This window comes from Mus caroli, chromosome 12 (assembly GCF_900094665.2).
Source record: "Mus caroli chromosome 12, CAROLI_EIJ_v1.1, whole genome shotgun sequence".
Taxonomy (NCBI): Eukaryota; Metazoa; Chordata; class Mammalia; order Rodentia; family Muridae; genus Mus; species Mus caroli.
In genome coordinates, this window is record NC_034581.1 from 1,675,334 (window position 1) to 1,700,877 (window position 25,544).

General features: G+C 44.5%; 3 protein-coding genes across 5 annotated transcripts in view; 2 read left to right on the plus strand and 1 right to left on the minus strand.

Moving 5' to 3' along the window:
- Tp53i3 (tumor protein p53 inducible protein 3) overlaps positions 1-6,457 on the plus strand; it is a 9,135-nt gene extending 2,678 nt beyond the window's left edge. Inside the window, 11 exon segments of the mRNA XM_021179540.2 lie at positions 2,131-2,269; positions 2,271-2,323; positions 2,325-2,378; positions 2,985-3,061; positions 3,064-3,208; positions 3,210-3,229; positions 5,226-5,299; positions 5,498-5,567; positions 6,178-6,228; positions 6,231-6,290; positions 6,293-6,457. Coding sequence (XP_021035199.1) covers positions 2,131-2,269; positions 2,271-2,323; positions 2,325-2,378; positions 2,985-3,061; positions 3,064-3,208; positions 3,210-3,229; positions 5,226-5,299; positions 5,498-5,567; positions 6,178-6,228; positions 6,231-6,290; positions 6,293-6,345 — 796 coding nt within the window. The 3' untranslated portion in view covers positions 6,346-6,457.
- A 265-nt stretch (positions 6,458-6,722) lies between these two features.
- Positions 6,723-15,492, plus strand: Sf3b6 (splicing factor 3b subunit 6). The gene is made up of 4 exons (XM_021179404.2): positions 6,723-7,002; positions 10,021-10,139; positions 14,992-15,130; positions 15,255-15,492. The coding sequence occupies exons 1-4, from the start codon at positions 6,973-6,975 to the stop codon at positions 15,342-15,344; spliced, it is 378 nt and encodes a 125-aa protein (XP_021035063.1). The 5' UTR covers positions 6,723-6,972; the 3' UTR covers positions 15,345-15,492.
- A 6,244-nt stretch (positions 15,493-21,736) lies between these two features.
- Fkbp1b (FKBP prolyl isomerase 1B) overlaps positions 21,737-25,544 on the minus strand; it is a 9,340-nt gene continuing 5,532 nt past the window's right edge. The window contains exons 3-4 of one of the 3 annotated variants that reach the window (XM_029484355.1): positions 23,363-23,475; positions 21,737-22,368 (exon numbers count right to left, since the gene is read on the minus strand). In XM_029484355.1, the coding sequence (XP_029340215.1) occupies positions 22,240-22,368; positions 23,363-23,473 (240 nt within the window). In that variant the 5' untranslated portion in view covers positions 23,474-23,475 and the 3' untranslated portion in view covers positions 21,737-22,239. Of the gene's footprint in view, positions 22,414-23,362; positions 23,476-25,544 lie in introns of all 3 variants that reach the window. The other 2 variants (XM_021179311.2, XM_021179312.2) reach the window with 2 other exon arrangements.

Consider the following 25,544-nt stretch of genomic DNA (forward strand, 5'->3'; position numbering starts at 1 on the left):
TTTTTCGAGACAGGGTTTCTCTGTGTAGTCGTGGCTGTCCTGGAACTCACTCTGTAGCCCAGGCTGGCCTCGAACTCAGAAATCCGCCTGCCTCTGCCTCCCAAGTGCTGGGATTAAAGGCGTGCGCCACCACGCCCGGCCCGGACAATTTGTTGAAACAGGGAGGATGTGTGTGTAAGGGGTGGGGTACATTTGGCCTTAATTAACTCCTCAGACAATCCTATTTATATATTACAGAGTCACCAAGGAAGGCATAGAACAAAGTCAATCACAGTCCCTTTAGATTTCCACCCCCAATTTCATAAATGACTTATCAGAACTGCTGTGCACACGGACTCCAAACTGGACAAAGTGCTTGTTAATTAAACTTTGGTTAGGATTTTCTCTTCACTGGCCTTGATTTTAACCCATCCAAAGCCTAGTTAGTCTATGATCTCTTTTTAACAGACTCTTGAAAATAGCTTGGCTTTCAGGTAGCATCAAGGGAAACAACTGTGTGCACCAATGTGGACTGATTAATAAGTTACAATTTAAAAAACCTCTCGCCCACGCTCCTGTAAGTGAACCAGATAAAATCACTGGTTCAGAAAGAGTTAAAATCCAACCATAAGACGGAATGCTAACAGGTAACTTTTATTCATTTATTGTTTTAATTTTAAAACAAAGTATGTAGCCCAGGATAATCTGAAACTTGAGACTACCGTAACTCAGTCTCCAGAATGCTGACATTATAAACATGCACCACCGAGGCAGCCTACAAGTTTAAGAATGAGAATCCCAGTACTGTAGAGGATGAGGTAGGAGGATCGCTTCAAGTTTGAGGCCAACATGGGCTACAAAGAAAGATCCTGTGGTGGTGGTGGTTGTAGGGTTAAACCAAGTACTATAAAAATTAAATGATGTAGGGCCAGGGGCATAACTCCACGGTAGAATATTCGCCTAAGATGCTCAAGGTCCCCAGTATCGCAAAAACAAACAAAGCGAAGCAGATTTATACAAGCAAGGAAGAGTGAGACATAATTCAGCTGGCAGCGTGCCTGTCTAGCACGCATAGCTCTGGGTTTGATCTCCGGGCTGCATAAACTAGGACAGTGCTTCCTTCACAGCTGTTGGTTGGGATCAATTAGAAATGTCCATCAAGGGCTGTGAAGATGATTCCGTTGGTGAACTGCTTTAGCAGCGAGCAGAAAGACCTGCCCTTGGACTGTAAGCACAACAACTAAGAAATGCTGTGGGCCTGTCATCCCAGAGACAGGAACCCATGGGGACTTGCTGGCAAGCCTGTCCAGCTGAGCCAATAATTCTGGGTTCACTGAGAGATTCTGACTCAAACCATAAGGTGGAGAAGACTTGAGAAGATACTGTATTGACATGCTTCCACATGCACGCACACACAGATGTGTATGCACACACAGAGAAAGAAATGTGCATCAGAATCAGCTAGGGAACTTTGTAACATGAACATGTCAGGGCCAGGCAACTGTAGTTTGAAATGGTTCTGATGCAAAACTGCAGTTAAGTCGTTATGGTCTAAAGCCTTTGAGGCCCAGGGCAATAACAGAGTTTGTCATTCATTAAATATCAGTCATTTCTTTTTTTTAATAGATGTATTTATTTATTATGAGTACACTGTAGCTATCTTCAGACACACCAGAAGAGGACATTGGGTCCTATTACAGATGGTTCTGAGCTACCATGTGGTTGCTGGGAATTGAACTCAGGACCTCTGGAAGAGCAGTCAGTGCTCTTAACCACTGAGCCATCTCTCCAGCCCAATATCAGTCATTTCTGAGAAGTCCAATTTTGTTCCTAGGTTCTCTAATAATTTACTTTGCAATCTTTGTAAGCCACATCCCCACATTGGCGCCTTCCTTTGTACAACAAATGGCTTCAACAAAGTATCTAGCTGAGAATCTATCGGTTATAACACCACTGATTTTTGTGACCTGTGGCTTTTTATTTACAGAAACCAAGCCATTTCCCTCTCCTTTTTTCTTACTCACAAAACTGGACTTCGTCCTGAAATTTTTCTCCAAGAAAAGGAAGAGCTGTTGAAGAGGGGCCAGGGCTGGTGACACACAGGTCTCTGAGCATGTTCCCTACTTACTGTTCCTTTCTGCAGTGACTGAGCCAGTATGTGGCACCCCCAGGAGCCAGTAGCATTTTGGAACTTGAGTAACTGGGACATGTGGATGAGCTGGAGCTGGAGCCTGGCTGCTAGGGACACAGGAAGAGAAGAGATTTGGCCATGGCTCTGCTGCCTGGTGGAAGCTAAAGCTCAGTGCCTCGCTGTCCCTGAAGCTCTCCTTGTACCCATCCCACAACTGAGTGTCTCAAGCTGCAGCCATCCCAGAGGTCTGGACTACAGCCTTTCAGATGTCACTTCTTGAGAAAGCTTGATGCTCATTTCCATAGCATGGCTCATTCCATAGTAAACCAACTTCTCTGAGCCCCAGCAATCCTCTAGGACACCCATTACCCTGCCCTGAAGGATCACTGAAGGCCATGGCCATCAAACCATGCTAGATGGCTTACTATGGGGGCTGGGAGCCAAAGTTAGCAGATAGGAGGTCTGTGCATATCTTAACACAAGACCCAGGAGCAATCTGCACCTCAAATCATGCGGACTTGTCTTTAGGGTCCAGGGCAATAGAAGAAGAAGACTAGGAGTGTGTCTCAGAGGTAGAACATTTTCCTAGCATGCTCAGGGGTCCCGACTTTGGTCCTCAACAATGAAAAAGAAAAGGATTTCTTCAGTATACTTTGTATTTTGAATAGAGATGATGGATGTGGCTACAATATTTTTGTAACTAAAGCCCATTTTCCCCTTGATCAGAGACAATAAGGAACACACACAAGGAAAGAAAAAGAAAAGAGAGAGGCAGAGATGGAGAACTGTCAATGCTCCCCTTCAAAATGCAAGCGACTTGGCATTTGGTCCAAGGGTCAGCTGATGTACACAGGCTATTTCTATACTTGGACAGAAGAGAAAGTTCCACAGTTTCTCTGCTTTCCATCCCAGGCCATGTTCAGGCTGGAGGCTTTGTGCTGATCCACGGAGATCCAGTGAAGCAGGCACAGATGTCATCCAGCTGGCTTGGGGTGCTGGCATTGTTCTTCTGGTTAGAGCTGGCTTCCAGCATAAGCTTCAAATGGCAAGGAAGCTCATGGCTGCAGCTGGATTCAGTTATAGAGAAGATTTTTCTGAAAACTCTAAGATTCATTAAAGGTAAGGCACTCGCAGCTCAGCAGGCACCAAAAGATGATGCAGCACAGACTAATCTAGAGATGGTCAAAGAGGGGCTGGGGTGGGAACCCGGGAAGCAGGTGTGTCTGTGTGTGTGTTCTAATACCAAATCTGGATTTTTTTGAAGACAAGGTTTCCTGTATTCATGCTGGCCTCAAACTCACGGTAGCAGGGTGACCTTGAGCTTCTGTTTCTCTGACCTCTCATCTCCTGAGTGCTGGGATTATAGATGTGTACCATCTTGCCTGGATTATGTAACTCTGGGGGGTCAAAACTGTCTTAGTTAGGGTTCTACTACTGTGAACAGACACCATGACCAAGGCAACTCTTATAAGGACATTTAACTGGGGCTGGCTTACAGATTCAGAGGTTCAGTCAATTATCATCAAGGCTAGAGCATGGCAGCATCTCATGGCAGGCATGGTGCAGGCAGAGCTGAGAGTTCTACATCTTCGTCTGGAAGCTGCTATGGGAATACTGATTTCCAGGAAGCTAGGATGAGGCTCTTAAGCCTACGCCCACAAGGACACACTTACTCCCAAAGGCCACACCTCCTAATAGTGCCACTCCCTAGGCCAAGTATATACAAACCATCACAAAAAGCCAAGGCTTCATGCATGGTAGGTAGACACTATACCAACTGAGCTACATTTTAGCACAAATCTGTCTTTTTTTTCCCCCATTCATCTTTTTCCATTTTCCTTGTGAGTAGAAAGGGAGAGATGAGAACAAAGCTGACAGCCCCTGCAGACCTGTAGCGGCATTGGCTACTTTGTGGGTTCTCTTTTTTTCTACCCTTCTCCATTCCTTTTCTTCTACCCTTTCAACCCCCTAACGCTAGATAGGGGAGAAACAAGGATAGACAGGAAGGGGGACAGAGCCATAGGTCGACTACTTCCTGCTGGTTAGGGCCATTGCTCTCCTTGGGGCAAGTTTAATCCTCCCATTCAGGATACCTAATTTCCTGTTTCTTCTCTGTGCACAACTACTTAAACCATGATAATCCAACTCACCCGCCTCTCAGGGCCCTAGCATTTACATTCCCCTTTGAAGGAAGAGTCCCCAGAATTCCAAACATCGTGTGATCTCAGAAACTGCCTGCAGCTGACAAATCCCACCCCTGCAAGAGCACAAGGCCAGTCCTAGTCAGCAGCTGTGGACAATCTAAAGCAGCCCATAGACCACACCTGGGATGAAAATGAAAACATATTCCCATAATATGTCTGTGATTTTCAAAGAAATCAAAATTTTCACTACACAGACCCCCTAAGTTAGATGTGGACAATCAATCAGTCTGCGCTGTGGTCTGGAACAGGACTTCCTCTTTCCCACTGTTACCCATGCCTGGATGCCGGAATGGATTTATTGGGGCGGGGGGGTGGGAGATGAGATAAAATACCAGGTCTTGGTGTAGTTATTCCCACCTCTGTGATGAGGTGGGGAACAGGGGTTCAGGTAGGAGATGCACAAGGTAACACATGCTATTATAATTCCACTCACTACAGTCTTTCTACAGCCAGTGCTTCAGGTCCAACCGTACTTGCCTCCTGCGCTTGTAGTGATTTGTTATTTTCGGGCAAGGCCTCACTAGGTAGCCCAGGCTAGCCTCAAGCTCGAACTCTCCCTGCTTCAAACTCCACGCGCTGGGGTTATAGGCACGCACAGCCACACCTACGTTTATCTTTACTCACATGTCCAGAGATATACCTTGAAACCTTATGAGTACAAAGGCAGTTTTCTGGGTGACAATCCTACTTTCTTTCGCTTACCACCCACCTCATTATCCCTAGATCGCAGCAAACTAGTGATCGGACTACCTCATTTAAAAAGTAGTTTTAAAGGCNGGGCGTGGTGGCGCACGCTTTTAATCCCAGCACTCGGGAGGCAGAGGCAGGCAAACTGCCTTTGTACTCAGAAACGCATGTTTGCGTTTAACATGACTACTGATCTCTCTCTGGAAGATGCTGACGTTGATCCTATTGGGAGAAGAATGTCAACTGCCCGGCTCTTGATGGTTGCTAGGCTCTCTGTGGCTTAATAGGAGGAGCTGATGTTAGTTTTAGTGGGCCCTGTTTTTTAAAACTACTTTTTTGTTTGTTTGGGGTTTTTTGTTTTGTTTTTTGTTTTTCGAGACAGGGTTTCTCTGTATAGCCCTGGCTGTCCTGTAGACCAGGCTGGCCTCGAACTCAGAAATCTGCCTGCCTCTGCCTCCCAAGTGCTGGGATTAAAAGCGTGCGCCACCACGCCCAGCCTTTAAAACTACTTTTTAAATGAGGTAGTCCGATCTCTAGTTTGCTGCGATCTAGGGATAATGAGGTGGGTGGTAAGCGAAAGAAAGTAGGATTGTCACCCAGAAAACTGCCTTTGTACAAACAGCTTGCTTTAGGGAACCTATAAATAAGTCTGCTACCTTGTGTACCAATTGGTAACTGTGTTCAGAGAATTAATTCTCTAAACGCTCCCACATATTTCTATACTTCATATTTATATGTTTCTATCAGAATGAGCAAAAACATGGCCATAGTATTAAGTCCTCACATAGGTCCAAGGCTTTGTTTTCAGGGTAGACCTCTTCTCAGTATACCAAGAAAGCTTGTGTAAGCTTGGACCTTCAACAGATTTATGTTCCTAAAGTCCTCTGTAGCATTATAGAAGGAGCCAGCTTTGGGAATATATCCCATCAGTTTCGCAGCGATAAGGATTCAGCATTCCTTTTGTGTTAAGCTATGTAAGTCTGACACTTACACTAGTATTTTCCTGCAGCCTTCAATCTTACCTGGTACAGAATGAGAGTGCACATTTGAAAGCATGCTCTTTCCTGATGGGAAGTGAAAGGGTGTGCTGTTTTAGATACTCAGAATATTAGGGCTAGGCAGGATGGGGAATAACAGGGTTAAGGCCTTTCTTCAGGCGAATAATCTTTTCCTTAGTACAAACACCGGTGAAAACCTCCACGGAGCAGATTCTGCCCTTCTCTGCAAACAACCCCAACGTCTGCTGCCGGTTCTGGATAGAGTCTACCCGGCAACTTATATTCAAGTGGCTAATATGTGGAGGCTAACAGGAACGTGGGCAAAATCGTCTTGGAGCTGCCCTAGTGGAGGACCTCCGAGCAAACTTGGAAGTGGCCTCTCTTCCCATGTGCGCTCCTGTAAATAAAAAGGTGTATGTGACGGGTTGTGTGCTGTGTTTGCGTGGACAGGGGCCGCGGGAACCCGGTGAGGGAGTTCGACGGTCAGGTGAAGCGCGACCTGAGGCCCAGGCCCGGGGATCGGCCTTCCGAGCAAAGTTCAGATTGGGACCCCTGTTGGAAGCGCTGGCGAGACGGGTTCCCCTCCGCGACCTAGGCGCAAAATCGCAGCCTCTGGGTCAGATCTCTCTCATGGACCCCGCCCCTCGCTCCTTAAGCCACACCCCTCAAGCGGAACACCTCCCCTCCCTTGGCATTCGCCCCGCCCCTTCCGGTCCGCTATCCGGAAGCGCCTTGGAGTTCGCTACTTCGCTTTCCGGCTTGAGAATGCGTTCTCTGTAGTGTGACTTGGAGCATCTTTTCTAGGACGTAAACGCGTCCTAATTTGAGACGCGGACTTTCCGGCATTGCTGTAAAAGCTTCCGGCACTACCTGGCTGTAAATACTCTGTATCTGACGCCGCGTCGCCCACGAAGGCGATCAGGTTTAGAAATATCCAGAGGGATCCTACGGTAACCTACATCAGCCCGCCAAGATGGCGATGCAAGCGGCTAAGAGGGCGAATGTGAGTACCCCGCTTTCTGCGTGATAGGGAAGTGATGTTGTTGCTTGGCTGTCGCTGCGTGCATGGGGAGCGTTTTTTGTCCCTCCATCCATAGTTGGGGAATCTTGTTATCAGTTCTGTCAAAGGAGGTTCTATCCTGGGCTCGTCCTCAGGGGTGTGTTCCTTGAGCGACTTTTCGCCCCGCCCCTATTGAGAGCCCCCCCCCCCCCCCAGGTATCAGTGACCTCATAAGGCCTACACCTAGGACCAGGCGTTAGGCTCTTCTGAGTTAAAAAAGACGTGCGGAGAAACTATTTGGTTCCTTGCCAGCTGGAGCCAGGGATTTTTCTCGAATGTAGAACTTTGGGAATTCTCTATTAATATATGTAAGCACCTGCTGTGTCTCTTGTCTTGCATACGGGAAGCAATTAATCAGTTGGATTTATTCAACACTACTGTGTGCCACATGCCGGTGTTAAGTGTTAGGACACAGTAGTGAATTAAAGGACTAGTCGGGCTTATGTTCTACTGTTGTCAGTGAGTGTTACCAAAACCTTTAAGGAAAAAAAAAACTTTTCAAGAAATTAAGAAGTGGTTAAAACTTAGAATCACACCAAAACAAAGACACATAATTGACCATTGGATATCCTGATGAAGATTTTGGGCAACCGCGATTATGTGATCATTTCAGTGAATGAAAACTTAGTTCCTGTAAAATGAAAAGATGGTAGGAGTTAAGACAAAGCTGTAGAGCTGATTCTATGATTTTTCTTTTTTTGTTTGTTTTTTTTTTTGGTTTTTTGAGACAGGGTTTCTCTTTATAGCTCTGGCTGTCCTGGCACTCACTTTGTAGACCAGGCTGGCCTCGAACTCAGAAATCCGCCTGCCTCTGCCTCCCGAGTGCTGGGATTAAAGGCGTGCGCCACCACGCCCGGCGATTTTTCTTATTAATAGAGAAATTGAATTGTTTTAAAGATACCTAAAGTGCTTTTTATATACCAACGAGAGTGAACCAACATAATGGGAGAGACCTGATATGTAAAATTCCAGAGTAAAACTGGAATGTGGCTCAGTGATCGAGTGCTCGCCTAGTAGGCATGAGTCTGGATTTGACTCCCAGCACCTCAAACCATGACAACCAAAAATAATTAAAGAAGGGAGTGGTTGGTACACCAATAGAAGAAAAAAATAGATGGATGGACATGGATGGATAAAGTTTACAATAGGAATATATAGTTACCATTTGATCATATCTGTTTTCTTCAAGAAGTGTGGAGCCCCGGGTCATATCCTATGTTGCCCAGAAGAGTATAGAGCCTTTTCAAATTTTACAGGGGGTGATGGTGGTGAAGTTTTAGAAGAGAAGAGAGAGACTTACACAGTGTTTTGCACAGTGAGAAAGCAGATTTACTGGAGAAATATATTTGTGTGGCAGTTGTTGATTATCAAACTTGACCTGGAAATCTTAAACTTTTATAGTTTGTCTGATAATTATCAGCACTACTCATTTGAAGGCAGGGATACGGGTTTTTACACTCATGTTTATTTATTAGTGTATGTGTATGTGCATGTGCTACAAAGCACATGTAGAGGCCAGAGGACAATTTTTGGGAGTCAATTCTCTACCCTGTGGATTCCAGGGATTGACAGGTCACCAGGCTTGCTGGCGAGGGCCTTTCACATGCTGAGCTAGCTCACTAGCCTGAGGGTAAATATCTTATTCTTTCATTCATATAATACTTAGCTTCATACCAAAAGTCGTGTTGGTTTAATAAGTGATTACTGAAAATGTTTTGTCTGAGCTGGGCATGATGGCGAATGCCTTTAATCCCAGCACTCGGGAGGCAGAGGCAGGCAGATCTCTGAGTTCCAGGCCAGCCTGGTCTACAGAGTGAGTTCCAGAGCAGTCAGGGCTACACAGAGACACCCTGCCTCGTAAAACCAAAAACAGAAAAAAGAAAAAGAAAATGTTTTGTCTGGTATGTAATTGACTGTAGTAGCAAAGAGGGAACTGTGAGTCAGCTGTAGAGGAAGAAGGCTAAGAATGAGGAGTATACAGTGGGTTAAGACAGGCAACAGACCAGGCCACAGTATCAATTGTCACAGATAGGAGGAACAACAAGAAGGGTGAGAGTGAAGAGTGTATAGCAGGTCAAGACAAGCCACAGACCAGGGCACAGTATCAATGTCACTGATAGAAAGGAACAACAGCCAGGCGCCTAGAAGGCTGACAAAGGAACGCTGGAATGAAAAGACGTTAGTAAAGATACTTTCAGGTGGTAGCTCAGGTCTGGGTGTCCTATAAAGAAGATGAGTCAGTCAGGACAGACTTTCCTTTTCAGCCTGCATGACTGAAAACAGAAGCAAGATTTAAAAAAAGGTAGAGCTGGAAAGTGCAGGGAAGGTAGACACCTTGTCTTTCATTCAAGGCATCTCTCTTAATACCTAGCTCACTGTGTACATTTAAAAGGCACTTAGTAGCTGGGCAGTGGTAGCGCACGCCTTTAATCCCAGCACTCAGGAGGCAGAGGCAGGTGGATGTCTGACTTCGAGGCCAGCCTGGTCTACAGAGTGAGTTCCAGGACAGCCCGGGCTACACAGAGAAACCCTGTCTCAGCCCCCCCCCCCCCAAAAAAAAGGCCCTTAGTAACTGTTTGATGCAAGTGAAGAGGAGCCCAGTACTTTGTTTTGTGTGGATTGGGAGGACCAGATCATCTGCTCAACTGGGGACTAGAAGCTGGTGGGAGGGAAGGGAAAGCCTGTAAGAACAAGAGAAGTCACTGATGCAGGTTCCTAAGACATGAGAAGGCTTATGAGTGGGGTTTCACTGTCCTTTCTTCTCCAGGAGACACTAAGGATGTGTAAGTGACCTGGGGATCCTTGTTAGGTTACTTGCTCCTCACAGTCTTCCCTCTGCTGACTCCCTGAGGAGCATCCGGTGGTAGTTCTTACTCTTGGCTTCTTCTTTGGCATCACTGGGGTCTTTACCATGACCGCACTGCTCTCCTTCAGTATAATGATCCTTATTTCTCATTTTAGATTCGCCTCCCACCTGAAGTAAATCGGATTTTGTATATAAGGAATTTGCCATACAAAATCACGGCAGAAGAAATGTATGATATATTTGGGAAATATGGACCTATTCGTCAAATCAGAGTGTAAGTTTTTCTAAGACATAATATCACTTAAAGGATATGGTTGTCTAATCTGTAATCTCCGAGTTGTAGCTTGCAGCAGGACTGCACTGTATGGTATGTAGTGATGTGTCTGCTTTGCAGTGAGACTATAAGACCCTTGAGTAAAAGTTCCTTTCTAATATCATGTAATATTTAGTGATAACATCTTCTAATTCTGAATCAAACCATTAAACTACAGTACCTAAACTTGTGCCATTTAAGGGTCCCTCTGGAAGGATTTTTAAAGCTTTTATTTTTTTAGTCATAATGTTTCTCTTCAGGAAGGCACCATTGAAAAGGTCCTGTGGGTTTGAACCCAGGACCCTGTACATGCTAGGCAGGCACTGACCTTTGAGCTATAATCCCAACCCAACTATATTTTTTTTTATAAGTTTTCTGTAGTAAGTATGGTGGGCCACGCCTGTAATCTCAGTTTGTACGTAGAGGCAAGGGTTGAAAGTGATTCTCATCTATACAGTGATTTTGAGTCAGCCTGATTTTTTTAAGACCATAGCTCAAGTCAAGCTGAAGATTTTCTTTTTATAACCTCAGAGCCCCTTCCTGGCTTTTAAGACCATGAGAACCTGAAGCCTTTGCTTTCAAACGACCACCATCTCTCCTGGGAGTAAACTGCTTCCTGGGAATATACCATCATTTGTAATGGATTCCCATTAGTAGCCAAATGAAGATGAAGCAAAAATACCATAGAAGGAGTGCTCTCTTTAGAAGGTCTCAATCCTCTGAACAGCTGCTAAGGGCTTTGTAATCCCTACTGAATACATTTTGTCTGTATTTTGAGGAATGCAAGAATTCTAGGTCCTTCAAAGAACAAATAATAATATGTAGATAGTCTCTGATTTGAGAGCCAGGAAACAAGGGTTTGCCTTTAATGCCTGTAACTAGCCATGTGCCAAGCAGCTAGATTTTCTTTCTTCTGTAAGATAACTTGGATGGTGGCCCTTTGGTCCTCAATGAGAAGGCAGTGTGATAAATGGGCTGCATCGGTTGTTAGACCTGAGTTCAAGTTTAAGTAAGACTGGGCAGAGTGCTTCATCTGTCTCGGCTTCAGTTGTCCATGAGCTTGGGTCAAGTTGCACAGTTTGTACATCCAGTCACTCTCCATAAAGCCACGGAGCCTTCTCTGTCCATCCCTTACTTACTCCTAAGGCTTTTTAGTTAATACATGCTCATGCTACTGCCCACGAACTCAACTGTCTTTCTTGGCAGAGGTGACAGCCTCCAGGCTTTGTGTTGATAGCATTGCTGCATGATCCATAGTAACCTCCCATACACACACGCACGCGCGCGCGCGCACACACACGCGCGCGCAAATGAATAGGACTGGAGGTACAGCTTATTAGTTGAGTGTGCAAGGCCTTGAGTTCAATCCTCAATAAAAAGAAAATGAATAAATAAAATAAAAGCATGGCTGTGATTAATTTATGAAGGCATTATAAAGCTTACTTATAGCACTCACTTGAGAGAAGTTTAAGTCAGAGTTAGAGAATGCTACCAAAGCCACAACATAAGAACTAGTCATGGTAGCCGGGCATGGTGGCACACGCCTTTAATCCCAGCACTCCGGAGGCAGAGACAGGTGGATCTCTGAGTTTGAGGCCAGCCTGGTCTACAAAGTGAGTTCCAGGACAGCCAGGGCTACACAGAGAAACCCTGTCTCAAAAAACCAAAAAAAAAAAAAAAAGAACTAGTCATGGTAGAACACACCTGTAATCAGAGCCACATTGGAGACAGAGGCAGAAAGACTGCAAGTTTGAGACCAGTCTGGGCAGTAAAGTGTAGCAAATTCAATACGGCAGGGGTTACAGCTTGGTAGTAGAGGCAGCCAAAGGATGAGCGGAGCCACAGTAGCTCAGGGCCTTGGCTTCCAAGCTTCTCTCGGGCTGCTCAGCACAGCCGCTCTGACCGGCTCCTTCTCAGCCTAGTCTCAGCTTCGGGAAAGACTTTTCAGAGAGGTTTCCCCTGTCCCAGCTCTCCTTTCCTCATGTGGCTCCATATGATCTGGGATTCATACTTGTTTTGTTTTGTTTGGTTTTTCCAGACAGGGTTTCTCTGTGTAGCCCTGGCTGTCCTAGAACTCACTTTGTAGACCAGGCTGGCCTCAAACTCAGAGACTGGCTTGCCTCTGCCTCCTGAGTGCAGCTAGTACTGACTTTCTACAGTGGAATTTGGTAAAAACCTAGCCATGCTTCTTCATGCACCAGGACAACTGATCACTCTACCTGACATGTAATTGTCACATGGTACTTTGTATTCTTTACAGCCTTTTAACATTGTTACCTTTCCTATTAAAGTCCTTCATAGGGGTTGGAAAGATGGCTCTGGGGTTAAGAGCGCTTCCCACTCTTCCAGAGGGCCCAAAGTTCTGTTCCCAGCACCCACTTTGGGTGGCTCACAGCTGCCTGTAGCTCTGGTTCCAGTTGGGTCGTATATCACGTCTGGCTTCCCAAGGGCACCTGCTCTACATATAAACACCTCCACACAGAACATGCACAGTTTTTTGTTTTGTTTTCCTTTTTGAGGTAGGGTTTCACCGTGTAGCAATGGCTGTCCTGGAACTCTGTAGACTCAGAGATCTGCCTGTGTCTGCCTTCTGAGTGCTGGAATTAAAGGTGTTATAGTTCAGTTGTAGAACACTTGCCTAGTACGTGATAGGACTCCAGTTTATTCCCTGGAACGTGAAAAAAGAAAAAAAGAATGTGGGTTAGGCTTTGTCCCTATTGCAGTTCTTAAGAAGAAATAGGAGGAGAGAGCTTCATAGAAGATGAATGCATGGACCAATTAATAAGGGAATAGTGGGCTGCTTCAAACAGGTAACAGCAGGTTCTCCTGCTGGGAACCCAAAGTGGCAAGACAGAAGTAACTCAAGACATTCTCTGACCGTCACACACATGCTGTGGCACATGATTCACCCAGTGCTTATGCACACGATGAGGAGGAGGAGAAGGAGGAGAAGGAGGAGGTGATGTGGTGGTGGTGGTAGTGATGGTAGTGATGGTAGAAAGTAGATCTCTAGCTTTCAAATGAATGTTAGCAAGTGCAGTATGTTGCAAGGCACTATGGTAATAAAACATATTACCACTTTTAAGCTGGGTTGGGTGGAATTTCAGTACTTGGGAGGCTAACATGGGTAGAATGAGTTTGCAGCCAACCTAGGCTACATATGGAGATCTTGTCTGGGAAAAAAGAAAAAAAAACTTAACTTTGCCCTTAAGGAACGCAGACTTCCCCACCCCTCTTTGGACAGTTCTCAACTTGCATACCTAATACAATACTGAAAATGATTAAACTGTTAATAGTTATTACTATACCAAGAGAATAAAACATATAAAAATCCCTCCTTGAATGGGACATGGTAATGTCCTGGAGACTGAGGCAGGAGGATTACAAGTTCAAGGTAAGGGCAGTGTAGACCACATAGGGAGTGTTTGTCTGAAACAAACATCCCCTGTCAGATCCTGGCATCAGCCCTGGACTCCCTAGCCACACCCACCACCTCCATCCGTTCTCTTCCTGCCTCTGAGCAGGGTCTAGATTGGAGAGGAGGAATAGGAGTTCACTGTGTTTCCACAGCAAAAGATGCTGACTCCCTGTCCCTTTTGGGGATGGGGGTGCTATTTTGAGACAGGGTCTCTGCATAGCTTACTATGTAAACTTAAACTGGCTTTGAACTCAGAGAGATCCACCTGCCTCTGTCTCCCAGGTGCTTGGATTAAAGGTATCTGCTACCATGCCCAGAGATTTGATTTTTGGTTTGGTGGTTCTTGATTTTCCAGACAGGTTTTTGTGTGTGTGTGTGTAATAGTTCTGGAACTCACTCTGTAGACCAGGCTGGCATTGAACTCAGAGATTCCCTTGCCTCTGTTTCCCAAGTGCCGGGATTAAAGGTGTGTGCTACCACCTCCCAGCTCCAAAGGTATGATTTTGAAGTGAGACTTTTACATGCCTTTACTTGTCCTTCTGAGCCAGAATAGTGTTTTGGTTCACCTACTATGTGATGAGTATTGGCAGGTGAAGAGTCAGCCCACAGTCCCAAACCTCATCCAATGGCTGCATAAGGGGTCTATTTTATATTCCAGACCATTGGGAAGTGGGCTCCCTGACAACTGTACACATTGACCTTGGCCACGCGATGCCTGCAGATCAGGGCTCCTGTGGCTTCTCTCACTTACCCAGCTCTCTGAGGAAGCCCGGGGGCCAAGAGAAGATGAGGCAGGGAGTAGTGATCCTAGGAGGATCCTGCAGGTGGATACGGGCCCCACCTGCCAGCATTTTGCCAGACTCACAGGTAGCACTGCTTCTGTCCTCTGAGCAGAAGCTGTTTCCCCTGCCGAAGGCTGCACAGTGAACACGAGAGCCTTGATCAGCCATTACTGGCTAGCAGGCCATCAGTCCTAGGTACTGTTCCACGTCAAGCCTGAGGAGTTACTCTGAGCACAGTGTGTGCTGGTCTCACACAGCTTTGATTGGGCTCATGTGTATGCAGCTTTGCTCTTAGTGTTAAGATATTCCACTTCAAAGCACATTAGCTTAAAAAGTACACGCTCCTTTAGCTTATCTAGTCATAGTGTTTGTTCCCTCGGCTATTTTTTCAGGTTGATTTCAAATTACTTACACTTATTTCTGTTGTCTCCAATCAGTTCTTACAGGGCTGAGAGTAGAGCCCAGCAGTAGAGAGAGCACTTGGAACAGGGGGCTTGGATATGTCCTTTGTAGTTTTAAAATTTCAGTGCCAAAATAAACAAGACCCAGTTACAGGTTCAAAAAGACTGGAAATTGTTGATGCTTAGGTAACTGTCTTCTAACTGTTGTGCAGAGGGAATACACCTGAAACCAGAGGAACAGCCTATGTGGTCTATGAAGACATCTTTGATGCTAAGAATGCCTGCGACCACCTATCAGGATTCAACGTTTGTAACAGATACCTTGTGGTTTTGTATTACAATGCTAACCGGGTGAGTGCAGCCCACTCTACAGAGAGGCTGGTGCTGGGTGTGGGGTTCCCTCTAGACTAGTGCTGCTGGTGAGCTAGCTGTGTAGCTCAGTCCCCGTTAACCGTGGTGCTTGTCATGCTTGTAGGCATTTCAGAAGATGGACACCAAGAAGAAGGAGGAGCAGCTGAAACTTCTCAAGGAGAAGTATGGCATCAACACAGACCCTCCCAAGTGACTAGCAGCCACGCGTGGCCCTGGCTCCCTGTTCTCTTCCTTTGTAACTAGTACTGAATACGGTGACTTCTTATTTGAGAGCTAGAATGACTCGTGTGGAAGTTTTCTAGCATTAGAAAAGATGTTAATAAACTTGTAGCTTTTTTGTATGTGTCAGTGTTTTCGGTTAAACTTCTCACTTCTTTTTCGTAATATCAGTAAAAAAACAAATGAGGAGAAAGCCATGTAGGGTTATAGACGAGCTGAGGACTGAGGTGCTTGTGGTGGGGATGCTCGGCCTGGGGCGCCCTGCTGTTAGCAGTGTAACCTCAGTGGAGTGCTATGTTGCTGAGAGCATGGGCTTTAAGCCCCTCATAGTAGATTTTAGTCTCTCTCTGCTCTCTTTCCCCTCCCCCTTCCCCTGCCCCATGATGACCCCCCTGACCTCAATTCTTGGGGCCAGTGAACTCACCTGAGTGCAGCTTCCCAATGAATCTGCCTTAAAAAAAAAAAAAAAAAAAAAAAGACCTCACCCTAGCGCCTGGAGGTCAGTCTTCTACTAGCAGCCTTAGGTGAAGATGTAGAACTCTCAGCTCTGCCTGCACCAGGCCTGCCTAGGTGCCATCATGATGATAATGGACTGAGCCTCTGAACCTGTAAGCCAGCTCAGGTTAAATGTTGTCCTTATAAAACTTGCCTTGGTCATGATGTCTGCTCACAGCCTTAAAACCCTGAGGCCTAAGCCGGGCGTGGTGGCGCACGCCTTTAATCCCAGCACTCGGGAGGCAGAGGCAGGCGGATTTCTGAGTTCGAGGCCAGCCTGGTCTACAAAGTGCCAGGACAGCCAGGGCTACACAGAGAAACCCTGTCTCGAAAAACAAAAAACAAACAAACAAAAAAAACCCCTGAGGCCTAGAACACTGACTTTTCTCTTTCTCTTGTAACACTTGTTTATTTACTCTGTGTGTGTGTATGTGTATGTAACATTTATTGTGTGTGGATGTGTACATATTGTGTGTGTGTGTGTACGTGTACATATTGTGTGTGTGTGAATGTGTACATATTTATTGTGTGTGTGTGGATGTAACATTTATTGTGTGTGGATGTGACATTTATTGTGTGTGTGTGGATGTGTACATATTTAGTGTTTGTGTGAATGTGTACATATTTATTGTGTGTATGTGGATGTGTACATATTTCTTGTGTGTGGATGTGTGTATATTGTGTATGTGTGTGTTTGGATGTAACATATTTGTGTGTGTGAGGATGTGTACATATTTATTGTGTGTGTGTGTGTGGATGTGACATTTATTGTGTGTTTGTGTCTGTGGATGTGTACATATTAAGTGTGTGTGGATGTGTACATTGTGTGTGTGTGAGACATTGTGTGTGGATGTGTACATGTTAATTGGGTGTGGATGTGTACATATTTGAGTGTTTGCATGTGTACATATTGTGTGTGTGTGTGTGTAACATTTATTGTATGTGGATGTGTACATGTTTATTGTGTGTGTGTGTGGATGTGTACATATTTATTGTGTGTGGATGTGTACATATTTATTGTGTATGTGTGTGTTTGGATGTAACTGTGTGTGTGTGAGGATGTGTATATATTGTGTGTGTGGATGTGACATTGTGTGTTTGTGTCTGTGGATGTGTACATATTAAGTGTGTGTGTGTATGGATGTGTACATATTGTATGTGTGTGTGTGGATGTGACATATTGTGTGTATGTGTACATTGTGTGTGTGTACATTGTGTGTGTGACATTTATTGTGTGTGGATGTGTACATGTTAATTGGGTATGTATGTGTACATATTTGTGTGTTTGCATGTGTACATACTTATTGTGGGGGGGGTGTACATATTTATTGTGTGGATATGTGTGGATGTGACATTTAGTGTGTGTCTGTGTGTGGATGTGTACATATTTATTGTGTGTGGATGTGTACATATTGTGTTTGTGTGTGTGTGGATGTGACATTGTATGTGTGTGTGGATGTGACATTTAGTGTGTGTGTGTGTGTGGATGTGACATATTTATTGTATATGTGTGTGTGTGACATTTATTGTGTGTTTGTGTATGTATGTGACATATTTTGTGTGTGTATGTGACATTTATTGTGCTTATGTGTGTGGATGTGAAATATTTATTGTGTGTGTGTGTGTGGATGTGACGTGTGTGTGTGGATGTGTACATATTTAGTGTGGATGTGACATATTTAGTGTGTGTGTGTATGTACATATTGTGTGTGGATTTGATGTATTTATTGTGTTTGTGTGTGTGGATGTGACATTTATTGTATGTGTGTATGTGTGTGTGGAAGTGACATATTGTGTGTGTGTGTGTGGATGTGACATATTTATTGTATGTGTGTGTATGTGACATTGTTTGTGTATGTATGTGACATATTTATTGTATGTGTGTGTATGTGACATTGTGTGTTTGTGTATGTATGTGACATTTATTGTGTTTATGTGTGTATGTGACATATTTATTGTGTTTATGTGTGTGGATGTGACATTTATTGTGTGTGTGTGGATATGTACATATTTATTGTGTGTGTGGATATGTACATATTTATTGTGTGTGTGTATGTGACATATTTAGTGTGTGTGTGTGTATGTACATATTTACTGTGTGTGGATGAGTGTGTGTGAATTTGACGTATTTATTGTTTTTGTGTGTGCGGATGTGACATATTTATTGTGTGTTTGTGCGTGGATGTGTATATATTGTGTGTGTATGTGACATATTTATTGTGTGTGTGTATGTGACATTTATTGTGTGTGTGTATGTGTACATATTGTTTGTGTATGTGTGTGGATGTGACATATTTAGTGTGTGTGTGGATATGTACATATTTATTGTGTGTGGATGTGTGTGTGTGGATTTGTCATATTGTGTTTGTGTGTTTGGATGTGACATATTTATTGTGTGTGTGTGTGGATGTGTACATATTTATTGTGTGTGTGTGGATGCGACATATTTATTGTGTGTGTGGATGTGTACATATTTATTGTGTGTGGATGTGGATGTGTACATATTTATTGTGTTTGCGTGTGTGTGTATGTGACATTGCGTGTGTGTGTGGATGTGTACATATTTATTGTGTGTGTGTGACATATTTATTGTGTGTGTGGATGTGTAAATATTTATTGTGTGTGTGTATGTGACATATTTATTGTGTGTATGTGTACATATTTATTGTGTTTGTGTGTGTGTGGATGTGACATTTATTGTGTGTGTGGATGTGACATACTTATTGTGTGTGTGGATGTGACATATTTATTGTGTGTGTGTGGATGTAACATATTTATTGTGTGTGTGGATGTGACATATTTAGTGTGTGTGTGTGTGTGACATATGTCAGAATCAGAATGACTTGTAGGAGCTGAGTCTTCCTCCACCAGGTGGGTCTTAGGGATTGAACTCAGGTCGTCAGGCTTGATAGCAAATGCCTTTGCCAAACTCTGAGCCAGAGGAACTTGTAGACTTGTTTGTCTTGTTTTTGAAATAGGATCCCTCCATGTCCACTAGGCTGACCTCCAACTCATAGAGATTTCTTCCTGCCTCTGCCTACAGTAGACTTGTTATAATTAATGACAACCCAACGAGTAGGTCACACATGATGACACCCAAATTCATCCTGTTGGTTGAATAAAATGCTTTCATGAGAATGCTTTCATCATAAGCCGGGCAGTGGTGGTGCACACCTTTAATCCCAGCACTTGGGAGGCAGAGATAGGTGGATTTCTGAGTTCGAGGCCAGCCTGGTCTACAGAGTGAGTTCCAGGACAGCCAGAGCTACAGAGAAACCCTGTCTCAAAAAACCAAAAAAACAAAACAAAGCAAAAGCTAGTATAGTGCACAGCTCTAATCCCAGCACATGGGAAAGCTGAGGCAGGAGCATCACCAGGAGCTTACCGCTGTAAATTCTGAGCCAGTCTGGATTACAGAGTAAGACTCTGTCTCAAAAAACAAGGACATGAAAGGTCTGGTATGAGAGCCACAGAGACCCAGACACCTGTCAGTGTGGCAACACTTGTCCTTACAACAGAGGTCCATCACAGAAGTAATGACTCAGATCTGAGAGCAAGCTGTTTTAGAGAATGGTGCTATTTCTTGGCCAAGGCTATAGTTACGATCTATATATTTTGGACTTAGCTCACAATATATCTTTGCCATAAATGCTTAGTTGTAGGAGTTTCCACGACATGGGAAGACTGTAATAATTGTCACATTCATTGTGGCTTGACAGCTTAGGAGAAGATAGCTATAAATTTTCTTTTTATAGTTCAGGCATGGGCCAAATGGAGATGTGTGAACTGATTGTTTTGTATACCCAGAATCTAGAGTCACTTTGAAGGCTACATAGACTGACTAGTGTCAGTGGCTACTTTTAAATGCATTTAAAGTCTGTTATTACTTTTAAGGAAATAGGCCACTTTGTAGGTTTTGTACTGCCTTTTCAAAACTCACTCAGAAATGAAGAAATTGCTGGGCATGGTGGCACACGCCATCACTACAGAAAACAAATTCACTTCTGATTGTTTGGAATTCTGTGATTTAATTACAAGCGCTTAGACATGCGAGACACTGAGCCTCTCTGCAGGGGGTGCATTGCTAAATCTAGGGTTCTAGTTGATGATTGTCTTGGGTACCAGCCATCTAAAGTTCAGTTTTTAAAACCAAGTTAGGTGTAAGGGGCAGAGCTGAACATGGTGGCCGGTGGCGCACACCTATAATCCGAACGTTCGAGAGGCAGAAGCAGGAGAGTCGGACATTTGAGACCAGCCTAGGCTACTCAGTGAACTTCTTTCTCAAAGGACAGAAAGTGGGGCAAATGGTGTCCCTGGATTCTCCTGGGCAGGTGTGTCCAAGTTGCTTTGCTTTCAGTGAGCTGAGTCAAGTTTCCAACAACACATGAGATTGATTTAGCAGCAGTTTGAAAACAACTGATAGGACATGGATCTAAATACTGGTCTATTGCTTACCAACCTTTAATGGCTCTCTCGGGATACCATCTTTGGCATGTGTCATGATTTTCTGCATCATCTTCCAAAGACTTGAGAAAGCAGTCATTTCTCAGCTTACCTGTAAAGCCTCATGTATCCTTCATGTGCTAGCTAGTAAATGTGCATTTTTAGGGTTTCTTAGTAGGTGGCATTATAGCCTCTTGCCACCCAGGCTATACTACCATAGACAGATCTTTTGTGTGCCCTGCAGAGAGCCCATGAAATAGTCTTTGGTGTCGTCATTTTTGCTCATCCTATTGGTGTCACAGCAGCCAGCATGCTGTGTCTTCTGTACAGACTGCGTTCTGAGCAACTATAGGTATTGGAGTCGTCAAGGAGAGTAAGGAAGCAGAACATTTCAGAGGAGATACCCCAAGAAGGAATGGGTACAGCATCCTTTGGTTATGGATGAGTAAAAGCAAGGTACGTCCTTTCCATTCATCATTTCATCCAAAGCACTACCTTTTCGTGAAGCCCTCGGTCTCAGCAGAGGGATTCATGCATGACTTCCTGGGGATGAATGGGAGATAAAATAGCCCCAGTTGTGGTCCATATCCTTCACAGAATGTTACACAATGCAAACCAGTGCACCTTTAATCCCAACACTTGGGAGACAGAGGCAGATAAATCTCTGTTTGTTTGAGTTCAAGGCCAGCCTGGGCTACACAGTGAGATTCTGTCTCAAATAAATACATAAGTAAATAAATGAACAAGACTGATGGCTCTTGAGGATCGCACCTGCATTTGGGCACACTCGGGCACACTGTGGCACACACAGATACATTCTGCATTGTTATCAGAATTCTTCAAGGTAAACTAGAGCAAATCCAGATGTAACAAAATGTTGCCTATGAAAACAAGCCTAGAACCACACTTTATTTTTTTTCAAAAATTACTTCCCAGAGTGAGTGAGTCCAAGGTTTCAAGCCTTTAACATATTCATGTGCTCAGGTGCACACAGCTCCTGTCTAGTGAGGGAGGCTCTTCCCTCAATCTCTTCAAACAGATGAAATTGCAGGACCACCCTGGGGGATCAAATCCCACATGGAATTGCTAGGATGCTGGGTCATTTATGTAGAGGACTCCGAGCTGGTGAGTTTAGTAGGGTAGAAGCTAACTTCCAAAGTTGCCTAGAGGATTTGTGATAATTTTATTTAAAAAGTAAAACTAGACCTGGTAGTAATCTATATGCACCTGTAATACCCGCAGCCAGGAGGCCAGCTAGGGAGTTCTAGGTCAGCCTGGGCTATGTCACCCTGTCTAAAGGTCCACCACAGGTCTGGCACGCGCAGTTTGTTCAGGAAGCTGTTATATACATTCTCAGCCACTTGGAAGTCCCCTTTCACTCTTTTTCACCAAGGGTAGTTGGCGTGTGTGTCATTAAAGAACCTCCCACAACATGATGAACAGGAAGATGCCAAGCACAGAGCCTTTATTTTACATATTATTTCCAAAGAGGGCAGTGCTTAAAGTGAGCAGCCAACAGAAGATAAGAAATGACAGCAAAGGTAACTGGCTCAAGTCCCTCCGTGTAACCATGTACAGCACATGTCTGAGCACCTTGTATGTCCGGCTTAAGTGCAGGTAAGGCAATATAGATTGTGCAAACAAGATCTGTGTCCTATGATCAGGAATGGCTACTACATGCATCGCACAAAATGTGCAGTCTGAAATGTTTGGATCTGAACTAAGGTTTTCTCAAGCAGAGGTGTGTGGGGACGATAAAATGGCTGACACATATAGAGCACGATGGGTAGAAAGAACAGATAATGTGGAGGGGCGGTGGGGTGAGCACACTGATCAAGAGCCCTACATAGGAGGAGCCGTCCCAGTGGCAGAGAGAGCAGGCTAGGACAGAGCAGGGGCCATCTCCAGCCACCTCGATTTCCTTCCTGCCTTCACTCTAAGCTGAGCAGCTCCACGTCAAAGATGAGGGTGGCATTGGGAGGGATGACACCGGGATGGCCAGTAGCTCCATAGGCCACATCAGGGGTGCAGGTCAGCTTCGCCCTCTGCCCCAAGCTCATCTAGCAGGGATGGGGGCAGATGGGGAGAGGAGAAAGAGGACCCAGCTTGATTTAAAAGAAAAAAGTAAGATAACTATGGCATTTCCCCCAAAACCATCTTTAGGGTAATTCCAAAGATCTGAGATTAATTGTATTGGGGGCACACTAAACTTTAGCTAAGAGATTAAACATGCAGATTCTGTCTCGAAATAGTCCTGACTATAAGGCAGTTAACAGCCACAAAGTAGCCTCAGACTCATCCAAGCAACCAGTGTTATTGGTTATCCAGCAATGCTTTTTTTTTATTGAGCAAAGGCTCAAATGCTTGTGCCTGCTCATAGCTGTCCCTGGTCCTCTTCAGAGGTAGCCTTTGAGGAATGTACTTGTGACAGGAACAGTTAAGATTCGGTGACTTAAGGCCACATCGAGGTGATAGAGGCAGAGCTACAGGAATGAAACATCTTCTGACTTTCCAAGCTGAGGGAGAGCCGGAGCCACGGCCGGAGCCACGGCCGGAGCCACGGCCCACCAGCACTGTCAACCCACTGGACGTCGCTAGGAAGAGAGCTGTGAGGTTTGAATTTCAAAGAATACCAAAAATCAGAGTTGACTGGCTAATGTTGTATTGATGTTAATGTTCTACTTCAATCACTGCATCACTGCAGTATGGTTATACAGGTTAACATTTGGTGAAAATTATATAGAATATTTTTATGTCTGGAATAGCTTTAAAACTGTAAAGAGCAAACCCCAAAGCACCTCTTGGCTTATCCATCTCTAGCTCTTCTTAGCTCACACAGCTTGTTGGCTTTTTCAGCCTGCTCAAGCAATCCTAGGAGGAATGCCTGGGGTGAGACATAGGCATGTCAGTCACAGAAGAGGAGAAGGACAGAGCCAGGGTGAGCACTAGGAGGTGTTAAGGCAGCATGAGCGATGTCTGTTTCAGGGCCTCCTAAAACCCACGTAGTTGAGTCCTCAGCCTCCTTAAAACCTTTCGTATCCATCCTTAGCCTACCTGGGCAGTGCCTTCTTCAAAGCCTTTGATGACTTCCTGTTTGCCAATTCTGAACTTGAAAGGTTTGTTTCTGTCTCTGGATGAATCAAATTTCTTGCCATTTTGAAGCATTCCTATCCAAGTAAGAAGAGGGCAGAAAAGAGCCCTGGGTATGAGTGAACCAGCAGTTAGACCCAGCATGTCTAAACACCACTCCTCTTCTGCACAAACCCACTCTTCTTCGACCCTCCCATCAGCCCTGCTGTCAAGCAGGAAGCGTGGACCCATCTCTCTGCCTCACCCTCTAAGTCTTATATCTCTTTGGAATCCAGCTTCAGTCTCTGCTACTGCCACCTGTGGTGTCATGGCGTCACCTCCACTGCTCACCTGTGGACTGGACCAGCCTCCAAACTGTCGAGTCTACTCCTCACCAGTCTTCCTCTCTCTAGGTGGACAGATTTTCCTTTTCCCCACAATTCTGATCATATTTCCTTCCCTGCTTAGAAAACTTCAATAGCTCCCAGAGCAGAATCCAAAAGCCCAAGGCTAACAATGCCTGCCTTTAAGTTCTCTCTCCCCTCGTACCCCCCCTCCTTACCGATTCAGAGCACACCATTCTCAAGTTCCTCCATACCTTCTAAACCTTTTACACTACTTTCAGGCTGTAGCCCAGGCTAGCCTGGAGTTCAGTATATAGTCTGGCTGGCCTCGAACTTGCAGGAGTTTCCAGGTGCCAAATCTCAGGTGTGAGACACCACACCCAGTTAGACAGGGTTTTGACTTCAGCACTAACACTGTGTGATATTGGAGAAATAGGCCTCATATTTTCCACACATCTAGCTTTGCCAGCTTACAAGTATCTGAGCATCTATTATTTTACTTCTGAATTCCTACAGCTTGAATGTGTACTAGGGAGTCTTATTTACCTACCTTCTGGGTAGAATAGACTGGGCTCCTGCCCTGAGTTCTAAATGTAGCAAAGGAAAAATCCTTCTGGCTACCCAGAGATACACACAGATGGATGCTACAGAGATCAAACACAAACTCATGCATATACACAGTTGCTAAGATAGTCACATTCACAGAGATATTTATGCATGCTCACATGCATTTACACACAGACACACAGGAGAGAAGCCCTGATGGTCAAACAGATGCTTAGAAAATATTTAGATCGACAGACCTACATATATTCATACAGATAGGCCCTTGGACAAATGCATGCTTGAATATGTGCACATGCACAATCCATTTATAGACTGCCTTTCCCATTTCCCCAATGCCTTCAGCTTTCATAAAGTTGAATCTACTGGAAACTGTGTAGCAGCTATCTGAGGCTGTGATTTCAGACAAAGCTACACAACCCAGAAACAGGCCCACATAAATATGTTGACTTCTTTTGCAAAGATGTTTCTTTAATACAACAAATCAAGGATGACTTTTTGGATTAACATTGCTGGATTGAATCTATATCCACATTGGGGAAAAAAAAATTGAACTTAAACCTCTACCACCTCTAAACATAAGAGTCAATTCTAGATGAATCATAGACCTAAATATGAATAATAAAATAAAAAATAATAAAGGAGTAGTAGGCATCCTACCATTCAGAATTTCTAGAAAGTAGCTAGGCACGATGGTATGCACTGTAATCCCAACATTTAGCTGGACGCAGGAGGACCAGGAGTTCAAGGCTAGCCTTGACTATAGGACAAATTCAAAGCCAACCTCAGTCACATGGGACCCTGTCTCAAATGACAAAACAATAAAAAGAAAAGAAAACGAAACACCACCACCACCATTTCTACTATGTGATAAATAAACATGAATACACGAGTATCTTCACAATAGAGTGAAAGATTCCTTGAAGTGAACACAGAAAAATATGTAAGCGTGAAGACTGATTAGTATGACATCACTACAAAAAATGAAGAACTTCTGCTCAAAGGATACTATTAAAAGACTAATGGCGAGGCCAGAGGGATGGCTCAATGATCAAGAGCACTGGCTGCTCTTGCAGAGGACCTCAGTTCAATTCCTGCCACCACACGGCAGTTCTCAACTGTTTGTAATTCCAGTTTCAGAGGATCTAATGTCCTCTTCCAGCCTGAGCAGGCACTAGGCACACAAACTCCCCATGTAGCCAAGGTCGGCCTTGAGCAGGCACTAGGCACACAAACTCCCCATGTAGCCAAGGTCGGCC

What these genes read in the sequence shown, in the direction of transcription:
- Sf3b6 (XM_021179404.2), top strand. Translation starts at nt 6,973, where the DNA reads ATGGCGATGCAAGCGGCTAAGAGGGCGAAT. An exon ending in AAGCGGCTAAGAGGGCGAAT is followed by an intron (nt 7,003 to 10,020) that starts GTGAGTACCCCG and finishes TTCTCATTTTAG; the next exon opens with ATTCGCCTCCCACCTGAAGT. An exon ending in CCTATTCGTCAAATCAGAGT is followed by an intron (nt 10,140 to 14,991) that starts GTAAGTTTTTCT and finishes ACTGTTGTGCAG; the next exon opens with AGGGAATACACCTGAAACCA.